Genomic DNA, 21526 nt, shown 5'->3' on the forward strand with positions numbered 1-21526 from the left:
ATCTCTCTCTAATTTTCTTCTATAATTGCTACTATTGCTTACTTTATTGTTACAATTTGTGAAACAATTGTAAAGTTGGTGAATTGAAGTCTTCAACGATAATCAATTTTCAACAAGTTGTTCGTCAATTCGGTAAACTCATTCCAACTCTTAAGTTTTAATATTATAATTTTGTTTGTTTTATTTATTTTCTATTACTTTATTAATTAAGATGGCTTCCTTAAAAAAAATATTTTAGTAAAAATAAGGAAAAATTCAAGAGTGACGAATCTAGTGCTCAATCTGTTCCTTCTCCACTGCCCCGGACTCCCCGAACCAAACTCCATATCCGTCCTACACCTGCTATTCTTGATAGCGATAATAGTTTATTACAATTTACTGAAAGTCAATTTTGCCATAATATTAGAGCTGGTGAACAATTAGACCATGAATTAATGAATGCTCTTTATTCTAATCCAACTATTGATGAAAATGATGACGAGGAAATACATTTTGATGAAACTCAACCGGATGATGATCCACCAACTAGTCCTGCTCCTGATGTTAACCTAACTAGTGATAACCCTGCTAATCCAAATGATGCCCTATCTGATACTCTTGTTACTACCCCTACTTTTTCTAGACAACCTAGAAAACGGACGGAAACATCTCCTGTTTGGCCATTTTTTACTCAACTAATTCTAGAAAATAAGGCTAAGTGTAAAACTTGTGGCACGGAGTTAGTTTTTAAATATTTTGGATCGCGGGGGGGGACGAGAACTTTGGCTAGAGTGAGATATCTTCGTCTGAAAGCTTTGGCCGAGGGGAAAAGTCTACCTACTCCTAGTCAGGTTGACCCTAGTACCGGTTCAAATCAATTTCAATCGGGAATTAACATTGTTACCGGTCGTATTTTATATTATGAACCAAAAAAAGATCGGGAAGAATTGGCAAAAATGGTAACTGTTATGTGTTTACCCTATAGTTTTCCTTGTGGCCCTAACTTTGTGCATTATATTAGAAAATTTTTTAATCCTACTTATAAAGGTTTTTCTCGCACAACCGTAAAGAGCGATATTTATAAATATAAACATGAATATGAACAATATTTGCGCTATTTATTTACTCATATAAATTGTCGTGTTGCTATTACAACTGATATTGGTAGAAGTGGTAACGATTGTGATTACCTTACTGTTACTAGTCATTGGATTGATGAGAATTGGATAATGCAAAAGCGCATTATTTCTTATAGAATAATTAATTCACGTCACACAGGGCAGTTTATTGCTAGTACAGTTACAGATATTTGTAGATATTTTTGCATTAGTGATAAAATAATGTCAATTTCAATTTCAATGGATAATGCTACTAGTAACACAAATGCTATAGCTTTGCTTATCACTACGCTAAATCCTGCATTTAGTGATATTTTTCATGTTAGATATATTTATCATATTTACCATTTAATTGTGGGTGATGGTATGAGAATTTTAAATATTGAAATTGAAAAGGTTAAAATGGCTCTTAACTGGCTTTTTTATTCAAACCGTAGAAGTAGACTTAGAGAATATTTTAAAAGATGCGATGAATTTGGCCTAAGAGAAAGAAAGATTCTTAAACCTTGTCCAACTAGATGGAATTACATGTATGAAAGTTTGGTTGTTGCATATGAATATAGAAACCCCATAAACTCAACATTTAATGCACATGTAAGTGATGATGATGAACACCTTACAAATGGGGATTGGGCTAATGTTAAAATACTTGTAGATTTTTTAGAAAAATTTCATATTGCTACAAATGAATTTTCTAGGCAATATTATCCTACTCTTTCTAACTGTTTAGTTTATATTGCAGAACTTGCAAATTTGTTTGCTCATTTTTCAGAGGGTGGGAAAATTTATAAACTTGCTATTGATTCTATGAGAAAAAAGTTTAAAAAATATTTTTTCTCTATTCCCCCTATCTATGGTGTTTCTGCTTTATTAAATCCTTGTATGAAATTAGGAGGTCCTCATTTTTTGTATGGTTTAGAACTTGAAGATGAGGAATTGTCTCAACTTCCGGAAGCAATAGCCTCAATTAGAATAAATGCTCAAACTATTTTTAATACTTATCAAGTTGCATTAAATTATGCTAGACCAAATGTTCCAACTCCTTCTTCTTCTGATTCTCAATCATCTAAAAGAACTGTGGGAGTAAGAGCACTTAGTGCTTGGTCGGGGTTTAGGGGTTCTCAAGGTTCTAGTAGTAGTGATTTTTCACAACTAAATGAGTTTGAAGTTTATTTGTCGCAGGCAATTGAGGAAGTGAATCCCGACGGCTCCTTTAATTTTTGGAATGGTGGAAGGACAAAGAAAAATACTTTCTGGCTCTTTCAAGGATGGCCCGAGATATTTTAACTATTCAAGTTTCAACAGTGGAATCAGAGAGCGCTTTCAGTCAAGCAAGACTTCAACTCGGTGATTATAGAGCGTCTATGAGGGAGAGTTTGGAAAAATCAGTATTTTTCAGAGATTGGATCCGGTCGGAAAGAAGAAATTTTGGACTTGCTGAATCACAACCAGATGAAGACGAAGCTTACGAAGAAATGCTAGCTGAACTTGCGGAGGATGTTGCTTTGCCCGGAAGTGGCGATGACCAAGCAACTTTTTCGCCACCACCAACGGAAATTCCTCCGGACCTTGATAGATTTATGAAGTTTGTAAGAGATACCATGTAACTTGTATGAACAAAAATTAGTATGTATTATGTAACTTATATTTTGGCACATCTTGATTAGTTTCTTTTTCTTCTCAATGGTGGTATTAGCACCTTGTTGTACTCATTCCATAGGGGGATGAAGACTAAGAAAGATATTGCCATATTTTTTAATGCTAGAATAAAATTACAAGGCATATCTTTTTACAATATTTTTGTCTTTAGACTTAGATATTATTTTTAACATCCTTTTGTCTCTAATTTCTATTTAATTTTAAAAAAAAAACTGTTAGGCCCACTTAACCCATTTAACCCGCGGGCCGGGACCGTTTAGCCCGTTTAATTTGAGACCGGCCCGGGGCTGGAACCATTTGAACCGGACCACTTAGCCCGTTTAGGACCGGGACCGGCCCACTTGACACCCTTAAACCAATCCGACAAACATGTGAACTATTGGCATTAAACATACAATAGATAATTGTATGTGTCCAGATACGGCTTACTATTATGTTTATAAACTAAACATATTTAGGCATTAAGAATACACTCAGTATAATTGTCATCTTTCCCTTTTACGAGACAATACATAATGCTAATTGAGTAAATCCAAAAGAAGTAGATTCCACATAAAAGAAATGTGTAGCAACAATTTGATAATTTAAACAGTAGGTTGTAGATATATACATTGCAAGTGGAATTCAATCCCGAAGTTAGAGAATTCGTGCTGATAACGTATTAAAAAATATAGCTCAAAGTAACAATATAAAATAAAAAGATAAGTAATAGAATAAGAGAAGAAGGGATAACTTTCTTATTTCAACAAGTGTTCAAGTGTGTCTCATATCACATTTCATATTTCATGCCTCTATTTATACTATTACATAGAAGGTTATAAAATGATTGTCTTAAATATGACATTAACAATTGAGATCGCGGGGGAAGATCATGGGGAGGGGTTGTGGAGGTGTGAGAGTTACAATCATAATAGTGATGAATAGTGAGACATTATTTATATCATGGGTGAAAGTAGTGGAAGTAGTGGACATCCACATTTACTAATAGTTGTACAACACTTGCATCTATCTTATTTTAATTACCTCATTATTTAATTAGTCTAACTAAATATTAAAAACTAAAATCTTAGAAGTGGTAATTTTGGAGAAGTGGGTAACTAATGTAAAACTAATGAAACCTGGTTCTCTTTCTACCTAAGAAAAAACAAAGTTCACCATCATATATATTTTTATCTAAGGAGAGGGTGAAGAGAAGAAAGTTACTCTCTCAGTTTCATTTCAATTTATGTGACACACTTTCTTTATTATTTCGTTCCAAAAAAGAATGACATGTTTTCCTATTTGAAAATAATTTAATAAACTTTTCATCTTATTCTTAATGAGAACTTTTTATAATTATACAAATATTATAGCCCTACAAGTTTTTACCCATTAAACTTTTAACTCCACAAGTTTCAAAAATCTTTTTTTTCTTTCTTAAATTTCATGCCGAATCAAACTACCTCATATAAATTGAAATTGAGGGATTAAAATTTTCTCAAGTTTGATCAAGAAGCATAAAGTTAGCTATCCATCGAACTTATCGAGAATTTGACATCAATCATGGTAAATTTTATGATATAGCCTTCTTATTAGGTTTATAACTGTGAAACTTATGAAGTTTTAAGATAACAAAATTATGTATATGCATAGTGCATGATACATATTGCGGAATGTTTGCAATCTATGAATGTTTAAAAATTCTTACACACCTTAGAGTAGTTTGAAAGTAAACTGACCCGAGACAGAAAGCCTCGAGTATGTTTATCACTTTTTCGTTTTTGATGAACTTGTGAGGCATATATTTTGAAAACTTCTAAAACTCCAGAAAAGATACTGTAGTTACAAAAAAGATTTTGTGGTTAGGGAATAACCAAAATGGAGGTTCATCTAATCAATCTCTGTTCAAATGCATATTCTTGCTCTTTAATGCCGTGACATAAGGCCTACTGGTAAATCATATTCTTCTTCTTTTTTGTTTTTTTGACAATGTCGATGTCTGAACAGCTTGCGCTCACCTTGACCATTCTGCCAGATACCTAACCAGCATCAATATCAAGTAAATCTACCCACAAGGTTTAGGCAGATGGGAAGAAGCTATAGATCGGTTTTTGTCTCCACAAGAATTTGAACCTTAGTCCTCTGTGTTTTTCACCCACATCATTGACCGCTAAGCTAAACCTATTCTTAAATGTAAGAAGCAAGAAACATCTTTAACTAACTAAATTTCTTTTTTTTTTTTACCGAATGTCCGCGAAGCGACAAAAACTCTCAGTTGAAACCAAAGAGCAAATTAGGGGGAGAAATTTAAAAATAGTCAGATTTACAATGGTCATTCAAAAAAAGCCACAGTTTCAAAAGTAATCGAAATTTAGCCACTTTTCATGTAAAAATAAATTTGAACGAAAATACTATTCAAATTCCAGAAAATACTCCGGCATAATATACTGGAATTCCAGCATAAGTATACTAGAACTCCAGCATATTATACTGGAGTTACAACATAAGTATACTGGAACTCCAGCATATTATACTGGAACTCCAGCATAAGTATACTGGAGTTCCAGTATAATATACCGGTCCAGTATAATATGCTGGAAGTTAATACACAGGTGCACCGATCTCCAGTATATTATATTGGAACTTTCCGTGTTGCAGCAAAATAGTGGCTATTTTTCAATGACTTTGCAAACGCTGGCTATTTTTGAATGATCAGTCCGAAAACTGGTTAGCCCGTGCTATTTTTAAGGGAGAAATTAAAAAATAGCCAGATTTACAAGTGGTCATTCAAAAATAGCCACAGTTTCAAAAGTAATCGAAATTAAACCACTTTACATGTAAAGATAAATTTGAACGAAAACACTGTTCAAAATCCGGAAAATACTCCAGCATAATATACTGGAATTCCAGCATAAGTATACTGGAACTCCAGCATAAGTATACTGGAACTCCAGCATAAGTATATTGGAGTTCCAGCATAAGTATACTGGAACTCCAGTACATTATACTGGAACTCCAGCATATTATACTGGAGTTCCAGTATAATATACCGATCCAACATAATATGATAGATGTTCATACATAGGTGCATCGATCTCCAGTATATTATGCTGGAACTTTTCGTGTTGCAGCAAAATAGTGACTATTTTTCAATAACTTTGCAAACGCTGGCTATTTTTGAATGACCAGTCCGAAAACTGGCTAGCATAGTTGTATAGCCCAGAGCAATTTAGCTACTTCAAGAGAAGGCTAAGTACGCAAATCGCTTATCGCTCGATACAACAACATACCTAGTATTATCCCTCACTGTGGGGTCTGGGGAGGGTAGTGTGTACGCAGACCTTACCCCTACCTCGTGAGGATAGAGAGGCCGTTTTCAATGAGGAAAGCATAAGCACCACATTAATGAAAATATAGACAAGAAGGGACAGCACCAAAAAACCATATAAAAGCAGAATAAAAACAACAAGATAGTAAGGTGATCAACAATGAAAGAAAATAACGGTTAGTCATAAAAACCTACTACCAACAGAAAGCGAGATTGCGTGACAATACTACTGTTATGAACACTCTAGACTACCTACTCTACTACTCTGATCCTCGACCTTCATACATTCCTATCAAGGGTCATGTCCTTGGTCAGCTGAAGCTGCGTCATGTCTTGCATAATCACCTCTCCCCACCTCTTCTTTGGCCTACCTCTACATCTCCATAGGCCTTCCAATGTCAACCTCTCACACCTCCTCACCGGGGCGTTTGTGCTCCTCCTCACATGACCAAACAACCTAAGCCGCGCTTCCCGCATCTTGTCCTCAATAGGGGCCACATCCACCTTGTCGCGAATAACCTCATTTCTAATCCTATCTAACCTGGTGTGCCCGCACATCCATCTCAATATCCTTATCTCTACTACCTTCATCTTCTGGACATGAGCGATCTTGACTGGCCAACACTCAGCCCCATACAACATCGTCGGTCTAACCACCACTCTGTAAAACTTACCTTTAAGTTTCGGTGGCACCTTCTTGTCACATAAAACACCGGAAGCGGGTCTCCATTTCATCCATCCCGCCCCAATACGATGTGTGTCATTTTCATCAATCTCCTCATCCCCCTGAATAATAAACCCAAGGTACTTAAAATTTCCTCTCCTAGGGATGACCTGCGAGTCCAGCCTCACCTCCCCCTCCCTCCCCCCCCCCTCCCTGAGTCTCACCACTGAACTTACACTCCAAGTATTCTGTCTTGGTCCTGCTCAACTTGAAACCTTTAAGACTCCAGGGTCTACCTCCGTACCTCTAACTGCGCGTTCACACCGCCTCGCGTCTCGTCAACTAATACAATATCATCTACAAATAGCATGCACCACGGCACCTCCCCTTGGATGTGGCGCATCAGTACATCCATCTCCAGGGCAAACAAAAAAGGGTTGAGTGCCGACCCCTGATGCAACCCCATCATTACCGGAAAATAGTCCGAGTCTCCACCCACCGTCCTCACTCGGGTCTTTGCTCCATCATACATGTCCTTAATCACCCTAACGTAGGCAACGGGTATACCTCTAGCCTCCAAACATCTCCACAAAACCTCCCTCGAAACTTTATCGTACGCCTTTTCTAAGTCGATGAACACCATATGCAAGTCCTTCCTCTCCCTATACTGCTCCATCAATCTCCTAACAAGGTGGATAGCTTCTGTAGTCGAACGCCCCGGTATGAACCCGAACTGATTTTCGGAAATAGACACACTCCTCCTCACCCTTAGCTCCACCACTCTCTCCCAAACTTTCATAGTATGGCTAAGCAGCTTGATACTTCGATAGTTATTGCAATTTTGGATATCACCCTTGTTATTGTATATAGGAACCACCATGCTCAACCTTCACTCTTCGGGCATCTTCTTCGTTCTAAAAATGACATTAAATAACCTAGTGAGCCACTCTAAGCCTGCCTTGCCCACACTCTTCTAAAACTCTACCGGAATTTCATCCGGCCCGGTCCCTTTGCCCCTGCTCATCTTACGCATAACCCCCTCCACTTCATCAGCTATAATCCGCCTACAATACCCAAAGACACGACTCCCAGAAAGTTCCAAATCACCCAGTACAATGCTCTTGTCCCCTCCTCGTTCAAGAGATTCGCTCGATACAGAGAGGTGAAAGGGGTGCGCGGAATTGAACAGGTACTGCATGTGAGCATACTAGTACTAGGGAAAACAGTCATAGCACTGCAACATGATAACATTGGAGATCTTGACCAAAGTCCAGCATAAGAATGTCAAGGAAACAATATCAGCTAATACCTTAACCTATATAATCTGTAGGTATAAATCTGTTCGAAATCCGTAGCAGATTGAAAATTGAAAGACAGGATCGTAAATCATGTATGCAGTGAACTCGTCAAAATTGTAAAATACAAAGCTCAGCTAGAATTCATTTATATCCTGACAATCTCAAGCCCTTGCCAGAAAGCTGTACTTACTAGCTATATTGACAGTAAAGTTACGAGGTGAATCTAATTCCAACACACCCTAGAGCATGGGCCAGAAAAGAAGTTTTTCTTTGTGTAAAAAATTGAGTTTCATAACATATAATGATCCAAAGAGTCATAGGGAACTATGAATAATCTCATTATTAGGGAACACATTTGCAAGCCATTGAAATATGATTATTGCAAGTGTTATTCGCCAATACAAAGATCAATGTACTGCAACCTTACAAAGAGGAAACAACGGGCTTAAGAAAACAACTTGACCCTTCATAAGCTGCTGTCACAACACTCTCTGGAAACCGCCAATAGTATTAATCTTCATCATCTGCAACAAAATTTCGAGCCAGATTAGAACAAATGAAAAACAAGAACCCAAAGAATCTAGCAACGGAAAACACACAGCATAAGGGAAAGCCACGCCAACAGAAAAATACAATCCAGAAGAGCAACTTTCAGAATGCCCACACCTTAAAGCATACTGACACAAACATGAAACAAAAAGTTGATTCTATTTCATGGTCGAACATAAGGGCAGTCGCATCCTTTCTCCATCAGTTTTGTTGAGCCTTTGGTATCGTAATATGCTTCTATTCTTTATCAAATTAGGTAGAGTAGTGCGCTTCTACTCTTCATGCCTAGTTTTCTAAAGGGTTCCCCTGATTTTAAATATAAATTTCACAAGTCATCTTCATGCATTGCTTACCAAAATGTTGAAATCCCTTTTTTTTCTTTGATAAAGTAAAAAATGGATTTAACATTTTAATAAGCAATAGGCTTATGGCATTTATATCTAAAAATGTTCAAAATCCGTAGAATGAAAAATGGAGAACATATTAACTGCGCTAATTTCTTCTTGCTTTTGTTAGTTATGACAATATAGGGGCTTTTAATCAGCAACACCGATTACAATACTTTTTATTGCCCGATGCTTAAACTGCTATTTGAAACACAAACTGATACAACAAACACCTCTTTACAAGTGATTTGTTAACATATTTAATAATAAGTATCAGTATTTGGATAGCATTTGAATCCAGGATCTTAATCTCAGGGTCTACACCGGAATCATTACTTCAATGCTACACAGGGAAGGACATCAAGGCATCAGAATTCCACAGCTATAGCTCACTGTACTGGAACCCACATCGCTTTCAGAAATAATTGAGTTTATTCAACTCGACAACCTCGGAAATACATGGGAAATTACTTACAGTTTTAGAAGTCTAACCATAAAAATTAGGATTTCCTTTGACATGTTTCCTAGTGTCTTCCTTTTTCGAAATTTACACCATGTCATTTTATTTCTTGTACTACTCCCTATGTCCCATTTTATGTGGCACGCTTTCCTTTTAGTTTATCCAAAAAAAGAATGACGCATTTTTATATTTAGAAACAATTTAACTTTTAACTTCTCATTTTACTCTTAATGAGATGATTTATAGCCATACATATGTTCATGACTTGTCTTAAGACCACAAATATACAAAGTCATTATTTCTTAAACTTCGTGCCAAGTCAAACGTCGCCACATAAATTGGGACGGAGAGCGTATTTGATATCTAACATTTAACTTCTTTTTTCTTGCCTAAAATATAAATGTAAAGTTCGTGGGATCTCATACCATGAAACCTGAAAAGCATTATTATAATATTGTAAGAGGCCAATAAACAACCTCCATGTACTTTGGAAGAATTTGTTTGAGAGCATTTTCCTCTTCTGCATTTTGTCCAAACCTCACATTGTAGATGCTAGGGAAGAATTTTTCCAAGCTCACCAAATATTTATCTTGTTTATGCTTATTCTTTAATTAGGAAAATATTTGCATCTCCTCGTCATGATGAGCCTTTTGAGATTGATAATTTTATTTATTTCTTTTATTTTTTTAGGTCACAACAAAGAGGCTGAAAAGTGAAACAAAGAAAACCTGATTTCATTTAAAAATCAGTATTGTCAAGAATTTCACCTCGCTAGACATTTGGTGCAAGTTCTAGAAAGAATTTATTGATCCTACATGTTAGTGATTATCTAATGAAGGTCTTTCTTCCCCCCTCCTTGCCTTTTCGGGCCATCAAATTTTTCAAGTTTGTTCCAAAAAGATTTTTTGATCATGTGGTTAAAAATAATGATACACAAGTTTGGAGTTTGTTTTACTCCAGCTTCCCTAACTAATAGCGTGATGGTAAAAGGGAAGAAAATAATACAAACATTTGAGTTAAATTTACATGCTTGATTGTTAGTATTAATAATTCTAACAAACATTGACAAGTATTCTATTATAGATGGCATAGAATAAAAATATTGTTGGAGCATAAATTTTTGTATTGTGAGAACTCGGTATCAACCTAGTACTAAAAAAAGCAAGGATGGCTCTGGCAGTATTCCCAATGTTCCGTCCAAACATGCTTTGTCCTACTCTGGAGCCATCATACGTCCAATCTATACTAAAAGAAAAGAAGCTAGTATCTCTCTTAACATCTATATAATTCGTAGTTATTGTAAAAAAATGAGCGACCTGGTCATCAATATTATCAAGATCATAGAGGTGATCAATCTTTTTTAGATAACTATGGTGTCCGCGTCAGCTTGCGCACACCTCGACTAATTCCACGAGATAACTACTACCTCCCACTAGCAACAAGTACCAGGTAATTGTATCCACCAAAGCTTGGACAGATAAAAAAGTCACCCAGTATTTTTTGTCTCCGCTGGAATTTGAGCCTGAGACCTCAGGTTCTCATCCAGTAGGCCAACCCTTGGGTGTAGAGGTGATTAATTTTCTCAGAAGAACAATCAATTTTTTTTCTTACCGCTGAAAATTCCAAACCCTTTCCCAAATCTTGGTAGCATTCCAGCACATATTCCATATAGAAATCGCCTGGTGGGAGCACAAAGGTGTGCCATTGATGATGATTTACGAGATGGTTTCGTCAAAATCTCCTTCTACGTGAAATTTCACCCCCTTTTTGGTGTATCAACCCCTTATTGTACATGAAATCAATGTTTTCTCTGGACTCACGGAAGTTAGTGAAAGAAAGGAAAGAAAAAAGGGTTAGTACTGGTGATTTTCCAGCAGTAAGGACAATGAAGAATGACACCACGGTTTTACAACATTCTAGCGGTCCCTTTTTTTAAAAGTCTAGTAAAAAATTTAAAATTTCAACTTTCGATGCGTTGAAAAGGGGCCTCGACGCATCGAATGGTACGTGTCATGTGGAGACTTCTCAAGTGTCGATGCATCAAAACTTGGGTTAGATGTATCCGGCTCAAAAACAATATAGATATGTTTTGAGCACTTAGGTTTCGAGCACAAAGAGGATGAAGAAATCAGGGTTTAACGAAACCATCTCCTATTTCACTAAGAAAATTAATCACTTATATGATCTTGATAATGTTGATGACCAGATTACTCACATTTTTACAAGAACTACTAATTAGGCAGATGTCGAAGGAGATACCAGCTTGTTTCCTTTTTGTATAGATTAGACATATGATGGCTCTGGAGCAAGATAAAGCATGTTGGGATGGAACATTGGGTATGTTGTCAGAGCCATCCTTGCTTTTCTTAGCACTAGGTTGTTACCAAGTTCTTACAATTCGAAAGTATATGCTCCAACAATACTTTTATTGTATGCCATCTATAATAGAATGTCTAACAATGTTGGTAGAACTATTAATACTAACATTCAAACATGTAAATTAGACTTAAATGTTCGTAGCATTATTTACCCTTCTATTATCACGATGTTAGTTAGGGAAGATGGAGTAAACCAACTCCAAAGTTGTATATAGCTGTTTCTAACAATACGATCAAAAAACAAAATGGAAAAAGATTGAAAAATCTAAGAGTCCAAAAAGGAAATACGGGGAGAAAGAAAGAACCTTCATGAGATAATCAATAACAATTTCTACACCAAATGTCTATCGAGGCGAAATTCTTAACAACATTGGTTTTTAAATGAAATTAAGCTTTCTTTAAGATATAGCATCTAAGATAGAATGCTTGAAAATGTTGGTAGAATTATTGATACTAACATTCAAGCCTATAAATTTGAAAAGAATATGTATAGAATTTTCTTCCCTACTACTATCATGCAGTTAGTTAGGGATGTTGAAGTGAAACCAACTCCAAAGTTGTATATCATTGTTTCCACCAGCATGATCAAAAAAATATTTGGAAACAAATTTGAAAACGATGGTCCAAAAAGGTAAAGGGAGAAAGAAAGGCCAAGACAGGAGAGGAGGCATCGACCAAGAGTTCAACAATCTAGTATGATGGAAAAAATAGCCCAACATATGGAGACTTTATTGCAAAATTTTAACCAGATAAATGGACGATTTGATAGGGTGGAGAAGCTTTTAGGAAATGTTGAGGGAAAAAGTTGCAGGGTGGTTTCAGCAGGATAGAGCACATCCAGATGCAGGATTTAGTTTACAATTCCAATTTGAAATGTTAGTTTGCGAATGATAAGAGAAATGGATGAAAATGGGGAATTTTAGATTTTCCTGAATATCCTTCTTTTCCTTGGTCAGATCCAGCCACCATTCTCGTCCCTAGATTCTATGCTGCTGCTGACTTTATGGACCAGCAGCCTCCATCCACTTCGCTACCACCATCAGATCTCCCAGTTGTGTCTGACCCTTTCCACATAGAGTAGCAATATATTTCCTGGTTTAGCTGATTTAACACATGCTGCAATTGTATATGGAGACAATTCTAGCTTGATTCCCCATTACAACAAAGGAATAGCAATTCAAGAAGGAGATGTAGGAGGACATCAGAGGACGAAAATAAAGAGGCAAACAGATGTGGATGGCAAGGGACAGGGAATTGTGACGAAGGAACAAACATTTGTGTCTGATGATGATGAGGATATGTATCTTGCTGATTCTTCGGAGAGGGGAGAGAGAGAGAGATGGGGAAAATTTGGTTGTCTCTCACGCAGCGTATTTCATTTCGGAGAATGAAGCGTTGAAGCATGGGGGAGAGTTAGGTTTTGGGGTGTTGATAAGATGTTTCTATTGTTTAAATATAGTACTATGCCAGATTGCCAGTAGAATGGTTGGAAAGGAAAGCATCATTAAAATATTACAAGAGGCCAATGAACAACCTCATATGTCTTTTCGAAGAATTTTGTTTTAGAGCATAGGAGTTAGGCCTTACCTTCTCTTCCCCTCCAATTAACCTTCCCAGCGTTCCAAGCCCATACCAAAGTTTCTCCTCCATCTTTCACCTCCCCGCAAACCTAACCTCACTGACCAGTTTTCACTAGATAATCCAACTTGTGATCTTCTAAACTATGCTGCTTGAACTCTTCAAAAATGGTGCCGCACTCATGTCAGATCCTCAAAAAATGCACTACTTTTGGAAGATTTGACATGCATGATGCATCCGGCGGCATTTTTGAAAAGCCCGAGCAAGATAGCTTCTAAAAACTAGTTGCTTTCCCTCACCAATGGATAGAAGAGGCCTTTTTATAGTTGGTCGTAAGTCTTTTGAGATCAAAGAAAAGCCGCTAAACATGATGTCTGGCATAAGTGGATTAAGAGAAAGCTGGATTTTGTAAGCAGGAATTGTTGCTCTAAACTACTCATGTTACGAAGTTGCCAGATAACAGTTGTCGCTTCTGAAAAACCTGGTGATGCCAATAGCAGATTGGTGAGGAAGGAGAAATAAGTCATGGTTTTTCAGAACTTCTATAGATTCAACAAATACTTGAGAATTTTCACCATGTATAGACAAAGGAAAAGGTTCAGCATTCTCGCTGAGTTCTCACTGTATGCTGGATGGTCAGACATAGAAGCCAAAGAATGGAGGTTTGTTGTAAAAAGACACACTCCCAACTCCAGTCTAACACTTCAACAGCCTTTCAAGAGCTACACGTGTTGTCAAGGGTCTCAGTTGGCCAGTAGATTTAATAGATTGTTGATAAATGCAGAAACAACAAAATCCAAAATTGCTACTCTTGTAGATGCCTAGTGGAACAGCTGCACTGTGAGTACTTTAAGGTTTCTACCGAACTGCAAAAGTGGACATTTAATACATGTGGTATTTCGGATCTTAGCCATGGGTTGATTTTCACTCGGTGGAGGAGGCAAATAGAACCAAATGGTTAGGTGGTTTTGGAAAGGCCTTGAGTTGCAGCTCAAATGGTGATCCCCTGATGCGTGAAAAGGACCCAAAAACTACTTGGGAAAGATCGTATGGATTCCCTCTCCAACTATGGTCCCCCAATATTTTTCAGTTGATTGGAGACATGCTTGGTGGGCTGGTAGAGACTGATTTGGATATGAAAGAGAGGTGTCGGGTTAGATTGTGGATGAAAGCTGGTCCTCCTAAGATCCCTAGGGAGATCGAAACTGCTATTGAAGAATTTTTTGCACTCTATCCCTGTATGACAGGAATACTCTCCTGCGTAAGAACGAACTTGTAGGAGATGAACTAACACAGTTACTCTTTAATCGGTTCACTACTTGGGCCGTGTAAGGTAATGAGTACTTCTATGCCAGAGGAAATGGCCCCACTTGGCTCTGTCTCTTTAGGCAAAAAGGCTACCATCAACTCTAATTCAAATTGTGAGACAGGGTTGGGGTCTGATGTTGTTTTCCCTCTTTTGGCCGAGCCCAATCGATTACCATCAGATTTAACAACCCTCAGTAATAAACTTAATGCCCAAGCCCAAACTATCAGCATACGATGATACCAGATTTAAACCAAACAACACGTAAGTCCACATAACATAAACTACACCCTATGTCGGTGAAAAACAAAATATAATCAAGTATAAGTCTTAATGTTTTTCTTTTCATCATCAAGTCTATGACAACCACGCCATGTCGTGTATAAAAAAAATATGAATAGCATATGGAAGCTATATTTCATGAGAATTTCAGTCTGATCTAATTCTAAATTCATCAATCTTGGTTCTGTAACTCCAGTACTTAATTTTTTTTTTTTAAACTTCAACAGTGGAGGCGACAGATACCTGTTTCTAGAAGACAGAAAGTCAATCAGTAGAAGTAGCAAGGGAGCAAAAGAGATAACGGCCCAATTGGTAACTGTAAATATATGGGTTGTTGGCTGAGTAAAGACTTTTTTTTATAATCAGGAAATCCCCAAGGGCCGGAGGCATATGGTTTAAAACTCGGTGGATAATGGAACCGTCCCTACACCCTTCGCCGCTTAAATACTAGATTTTTATCTACAACGGGGTTTGATTCAGTGACATGCGCCTAACCCACACAGAGGAAAGACTAACTTCGGGATACCTTTCTTCCCGTATCTTTTCTTTGTTCCTTTGGCAACAATATCCATATTCCTAGAAGACAGCTTTTCTAAAGTTCAAAATAGGTGATTCACTATATTAAAGACATCCCTAAAAACTTGCAGGAATATAATCAGGAAAAGTTCCCACATTTTCTAAGCATTCCTCAATCAATTGCACTGACCTCCCACCATTGCCCAACTACGTCCTCCAAAAGAGTAAGTATTTATTTTACCAACAAACGATTGTGATCAACCAAGATAAGTAGACAATCCGAAGTTCGCCACATTGTTTGAACCCGTACCCCAATAAAGAATCTTCCTTTTTCATGACAATGACTCACGAGTTGCCGCACCTCGACTATTCCATCGAGTACCTGCTACCTCCCACCAGCACAGGTACTGAATAGCTCTGGCCCCCCAAGGCTTAGCTAGATCAGAAGAAATCGTTGAGTGTTTAAAATACAAATCTTTTAACACATTACCCATCTCATATATACATATTTCAATAAATTTTAAGGGGAAAAAATCAAGTTTTAGCACTTTCAGTAGCCTCATGGCCCTCATCTAAATCTTGCATCTCTTACGTGATTGCATAGTTGTCAATAGATAGAAAAAGACAAATACAATAAAGGGTACTTGAAAAAGATTAAAAAGCTTTTATCACATTACTTATCTCACATATATATATATCCTTCAAAAATTTCAAGGAAAAGATTCAATTTTTAGCACTTTCAGTTACCAAACTTCATTTATTCACATCCCGCAGTTGTCAATTTCAAATCTTGCATCTCTCTTAAGTGGTTCCATAGGTACCAATAAATAGAAAAAATGAATTACAATAAAGTGTACTTGAAAAAGATAAAATGTTTTTTCAAATATCCATCTCACATATACACCCTTCAATTATTTTTATGGAAAAAATTCAATAGTTAGCAATCCCCAGTTGTCAATTTTAAATCTTGCATCGTTCCTAAGTGTTCCATACCAATAGTATAAGTATCGTTTACGTATTTTCTTATTTTTAAATTTCACTTGAGCCGAGGGTCTAAGGGAAAAACCTCTCTATCTTCACAAGATAAGGGTAAGTCATGTGCACACACTACCCTCCCCAAGCCTTACTTGTGAGATTACAATGGGTTTGTTGTTGTTGTTCATTTTTCCTAAGTGATTCCATAGGTACCGCGACAAAGAAAAGAAAAAAAAAAGGACAAATACAACAAAGGGTACTACCCAAGATAATGGTACTCGACACAAATTTTCTTGATATGAAACTTACCAAAATTATGACACCCATTAGCAAACCTAGCCTTTGATAAATTTTAAGGAAACAACTTAAATTTTTTGAAAAATTACCGTGGAAAAGGATTTTCTGACATTACCCACCTTCGCATGTATATCCTTCAATAAATTGAAGGAAAAGACTCAAAAACTTTTGATAATCGAGAAATCCCGTGTGATGGTTCGAAACTCGGTGGATCCCTCTCTTCTATCCTTCTTCACTAAAATACCAGGATTTTATCTGTGGCAAGGTTCAAGCCAGTAAGGTGCGCCTAACCACACATCACAAGTTGCGTTCTAACCACTAGAACAAAGCATTGGGAGCAGAAAAGATTCAATTTTTAGCACTTTCAGTAGCAGAACTTCATCTAATTGCATACTTTCAAATTGTCAATTTCAAATCTTGCATCTCTCTTAAGTAATTGCACACTTTCAAAAAAAAATTAAAAACAAAAACAAAATACAAATAAAGGGTACTAAAAAAATTCAGACACTCAACAAAAAAATTCTTGAAATGAAACATACCAAAATAACGGCGCTCATTAGCAAGCCTAGCTTTCTCAAGCAACTTATCAAGATCTTCATTACTCTTAGCTTCCCATTTCACCATCTGATTAGTAGCCACTGCTCCAATTCCCATACCCAGCAAATGCTCCCACGGATCTACAAAATACCAAAACAAAAAATAAAAGTCAGAACCAAATTTCAAAAACTTTTATTTAAAACTTCAAAAATAAAATAATGGGTAATGTTTAAGAATACATACGGCGCATGTAAGGAAGTTTCCGGAGGGCATTAGAATACATTTGGGTGCCTAATCCCAAAAGGGCTCCAACCATTGTTGCACTCAACGGCATCCTTTATTCTTCGTTTTTTGTTCTCTGTTGAGGATGTTCTGTTGTTTTGTTTGAAGAAATGGTCAGTCAGCGGCAGGAGGTATGAGCTGGGAAACTCCACTGGTCTTTCAATACTATCGGATTCTACTAATCGGGTTTGGGCTGCTATTAGTTTTCCGTTTTACTTTAAAGCCTTTTTCTAAAGAGGTAATACACCTTTTAAAAAAAACTAAGCTATCTCGTTTACCTAGTTAAACTATCCGGTATCACTAAAATCACCCTTAACTATATACTCTTATATAATTAAAAAAAACTTATTAATTTTTTAATGGTACATGTAATACACTCTTCTATTAACTCAGCTTAATCTAAATATCAATTTCATTAAAAAATTTAACTAATAATCAAAATAATTAAATGGGTAAATATTTGGAGGGTTTAAAAAAAAGAGGGTGAAGGGATATGCACACTGTCATTTTATTTTTTAAAGAATTCTCTTCCAAGTCCTCCAATAATGGCTACATCATGTCTCAATCGTATTTTTCGTCATTAAACTTCGATTAAACATTGTATTTTTTTCATTAACCTTCGATTTTATTGGGAATTTCAATTTAATACGAGATTTGGGATAAAAAGTTTAGGGTTTGGTAAAAATTTCAGTAGGGTTTGTTAAAAATTATGAGATTTTGGTGGACTATATAGTGTTGAAAGAAGAGGACCAAAATGAAGAAGGAAGATAATTTCTGAAAAAACAAGAGAAAAAAACTTTTCAAATGAAACCCGTAAGTTTGGAAAGGAAGAAGAAAAAGAGGAAGAGGGCTATAATATAAAGAAAATAAAGGAAAAATAGAAAAGTTGAATTTTTAAAGAGAGTAACACAAATTAACCATTAGACACGGCTAAGTGGGGACATTTTTATATATCATTTTGATGAGTAATCTTACATATTTTATTATAGAGTTAATATACTCAAACCCGCCTAAACTATACAATCATTGTCAATTCTCTACCTAAACTATCGCATATCCCCGAAAACTCCCTAAACCATATCCCCCTTCATAATAAAACTCCATCGTCGCTTATATGGCATATTGTGTGAAATAAATCGCTTAAGAGCGCGTGAAGGCTGACAATAACCATTAAAATGGGCCCACCTGACAAAATCTAACGGCTAATTAGCTCTTTTTAAAAAAAATTATATTTTCTCCTCTTTTTCTTTATATTACACCTTCCTTCACCATTGTTTTTACGTTTCTTCTCCATTTTCCACATTTCTTCTCCATTTCTTCATCAGAATCCATTTGAAATTCCCTCTCTCTCTTGTTATTATTGAGTTTATTTCTTATGAATCTCGTTTTATCCATCCTTCATTCTTACCCAAATTTATTTGAAAGAAGGAATACCCTTTCAAGTATTTGTAGAGCATGAGGTTTAATATCTTTTGTGGTTGTGGGCAGCCTGCTTCTTTGAGAACATCAATGACAAATGCTAACTCAGGAAGACGTTTTTTCCGGATGCAAATACTAGGGGTAATCATCTTTCAAATCATCATATGTTATGTGATATATTATGGCCAAGATTTCATTTTATTTCTAATGGCTTGGTTAAAATTTTCTGGCTAAGGATCGTGTGGCTTGTGGGTTTTTTCAGTGGTATGATCTAGAATTTCATGGCCAATCAAAAGCGTTAATTCTTGGCTTACATAAGGATAAAATGGAACTTGAGGTTGAATTGAAGAAGAGGAAATTTTTGAAAATGTTTCTTATTATTAGTTTAGGTTTCAATGTGTATTTTTGGTTGTTCAATGTTAGGAGGTGTTGTGTAACCATGAACCTTGTTTGTATTAGGTAAAAAGTAGTTGATTAAGTTGTGGCATTTTATTTGAGGTATCTTGAATTAGAGGTGAACGATTCCCCTTTTGTTTTTGGTTCTGTTGATTATGTTGTGGCTAGAAATAACACATTGTATTGGAGCTCAAAAGGCATAGAACTAATTAATTTTACATTAATTTTGCTTTCCAAAAGTATAAAAGTAAAACAAGTTTAATAGTTTACGTCATAACTTGTACCGCAAAAATATTATCCAATCCATAATCAAAGTACTATTTTACATCAATTCCTAACCATAATAGAGTAATGCCGAAGTTTAAAAACCTCCAGTTTTATCACTATCTTTTGGTGATTTTGACCTTATATATTGTAGTAAATCATTTCTGTTTTGAAGTTGTCTAGTTTTGATTGCTTGCTTTCACTTCCATTTCAGGCATTTACTTGGTTTATAACCAAGATCATCAGTTACTACGGGTGAACTTTCCACTGCTCCACTGTTGATTACCCTACTAACAACCCTCCCTTGCTGAAAATTAAGTGAAAAAATATATATATCAAACAACTAAGTAAAAGCTGCAATCTCAAAATTAGCACACCAAACTACTCATTACCTCTATCATATGTATAGCAACTTTTGCTAACATATACTCCATGTCCCACTACTCTTGGCCTCTTAAATGCAGCAAGAACACCTATGTTGCTTGCCTGAGATTGTTGCATATCTGAAACCTGAGAATGTTGAACATCTGAAACCTGAGATTGCTGCACATCTGAGGTGTGTGAGTTCTGCACCATCTTGCTATTGACTCTTTCTTTACCACCCTTGCTTTTAGCATTCTTCTTACTAGTATACGCTTGTGAGTTAGCCTTTGATCTCTTTTTATAAGTTGATTTTTGTGAGTGAGACACTCCCTTTGCATAAACATAAATAAAGTAGTGTTCATCAGAAAACTAACAGAAAGCAACTGATTCATCCCACTTTCATAACTGATTCAAAGTATTCAAACTAATAGAAACAACTATTTTCATAACTGATTCAAACTACTTTCATCAATTAACATAGTGTTCATTAGAAAATACTACTTTCATCACTCATTCAAAGTGATTCAAACTAACAGAAACACCAATAGAAAATAACTATTTTCATCACTTTAACTTAGTAAGAAAACAACTATAAAGTAACAACTAACAGAAAGCAATTGTAAAGTACTATCAAATGGATAGAAAGTGCCTCTGAAGTGCTTTGAGGTTTGTTTGGACATCTTCTTCTATTATGAAATGTGAACTTACAAATTGAGCAACTCATTGATATTCCTCTCTTTGTAAGCTTTCCATTGCTTTTTATCTCCTCAACCTCCTTTTTTTATAGGCCTTCCAGGCATTGTTCTAACAGGAGGTGGTTCAACCTTTGTATTTGTTGGCTCATGCCACATTTACATACATGATACTGGATGTATAAAATGAGAATAAGCTTTTAAGTAGGTCTCTTTCTTGTATCACTCAGAAATGAAGTCAAGTGGATAAAGTCTTTTGTGATGAATTGCTGCTACACCATGTGCACAAGGTATCCCTTTCAGTTGCCACGCTCTGCAACTACACGCTCCCTCAATCAACTTGATAATGTGTTTAATCCTTGTAGCCCCCTTAACTTCATACCCAACATCATCATTTCAGTGTATTGTGCACTTCATTGACCTCTCCACACTTATAACCAATACCATCATTGCCATTGGGGATATGCCTTCATTCCAAATATCTGCAAATGCCCTTACTCTAGTGAGCCTATTCATTATCTTTGTTCTAATTTCTTCAAGCATTTCTTGTGCCTAGGATCCAATACCCAAGCATTGAAGTTTTCAGCCATATTATTATCCACATTGTCACACTTGGAAGAAGTTCTGAATATTACTTTGCTCCATTTCTCAGGATTATAGTTTATCATGTCTTCATATGACCTAGCTTACTTAGCTTGTCCAAATTTGCTTTTAAGTCCAGCTTCATAAGTTGACGTTGCACAACTCCAAAATACATTTCTTCTCTCAATACCCTTCCATTCTTGTTGCTAGTTAGCTAGAATATATCTTGCACACATTCT

At 36.2% G+C, this 21526-nt stretch overlaps 1 protein-coding gene across 1 annotated transcript; it reads right to left on the minus strand.

The window, feature by feature from the left end:
* Positions 1-8274: 8274 nt before the first annotated feature.
* LOC107820729 (uncharacterized) lies at positions 8275-17756 on the minus strand. Its single transcript, XM_016647063.2, has 3 exons — positions 17533-17756; positions 17292-17429; positions 8275-8549 (listed from the first exon to the last, which is right to left on the minus strand). The coding sequence occupies exons 1-3, from the start codon at positions 17621-17623 to the stop codon at positions 8536-8538; spliced, it is 243 nt and encodes an 80-aa protein (XP_016502549.1). The 5' UTR covers positions 17624-17756; the 3' UTR covers positions 8275-8535.
* Positions 17757-21526: the final 3770 nt, after the last annotated feature.

This window comes from Nicotiana tabacum, chromosome 23 (genome assembly GCF_000715075.1).
Source record: "Nicotiana tabacum cultivar K326 chromosome 23, ASM71507v2, whole genome shotgun sequence".
Classification (NCBI taxonomy): Eukaryota; Viridiplantae; Streptophyta; class Magnoliopsida; order Solanales; family Solanaceae; genus Nicotiana; species Nicotiana tabacum.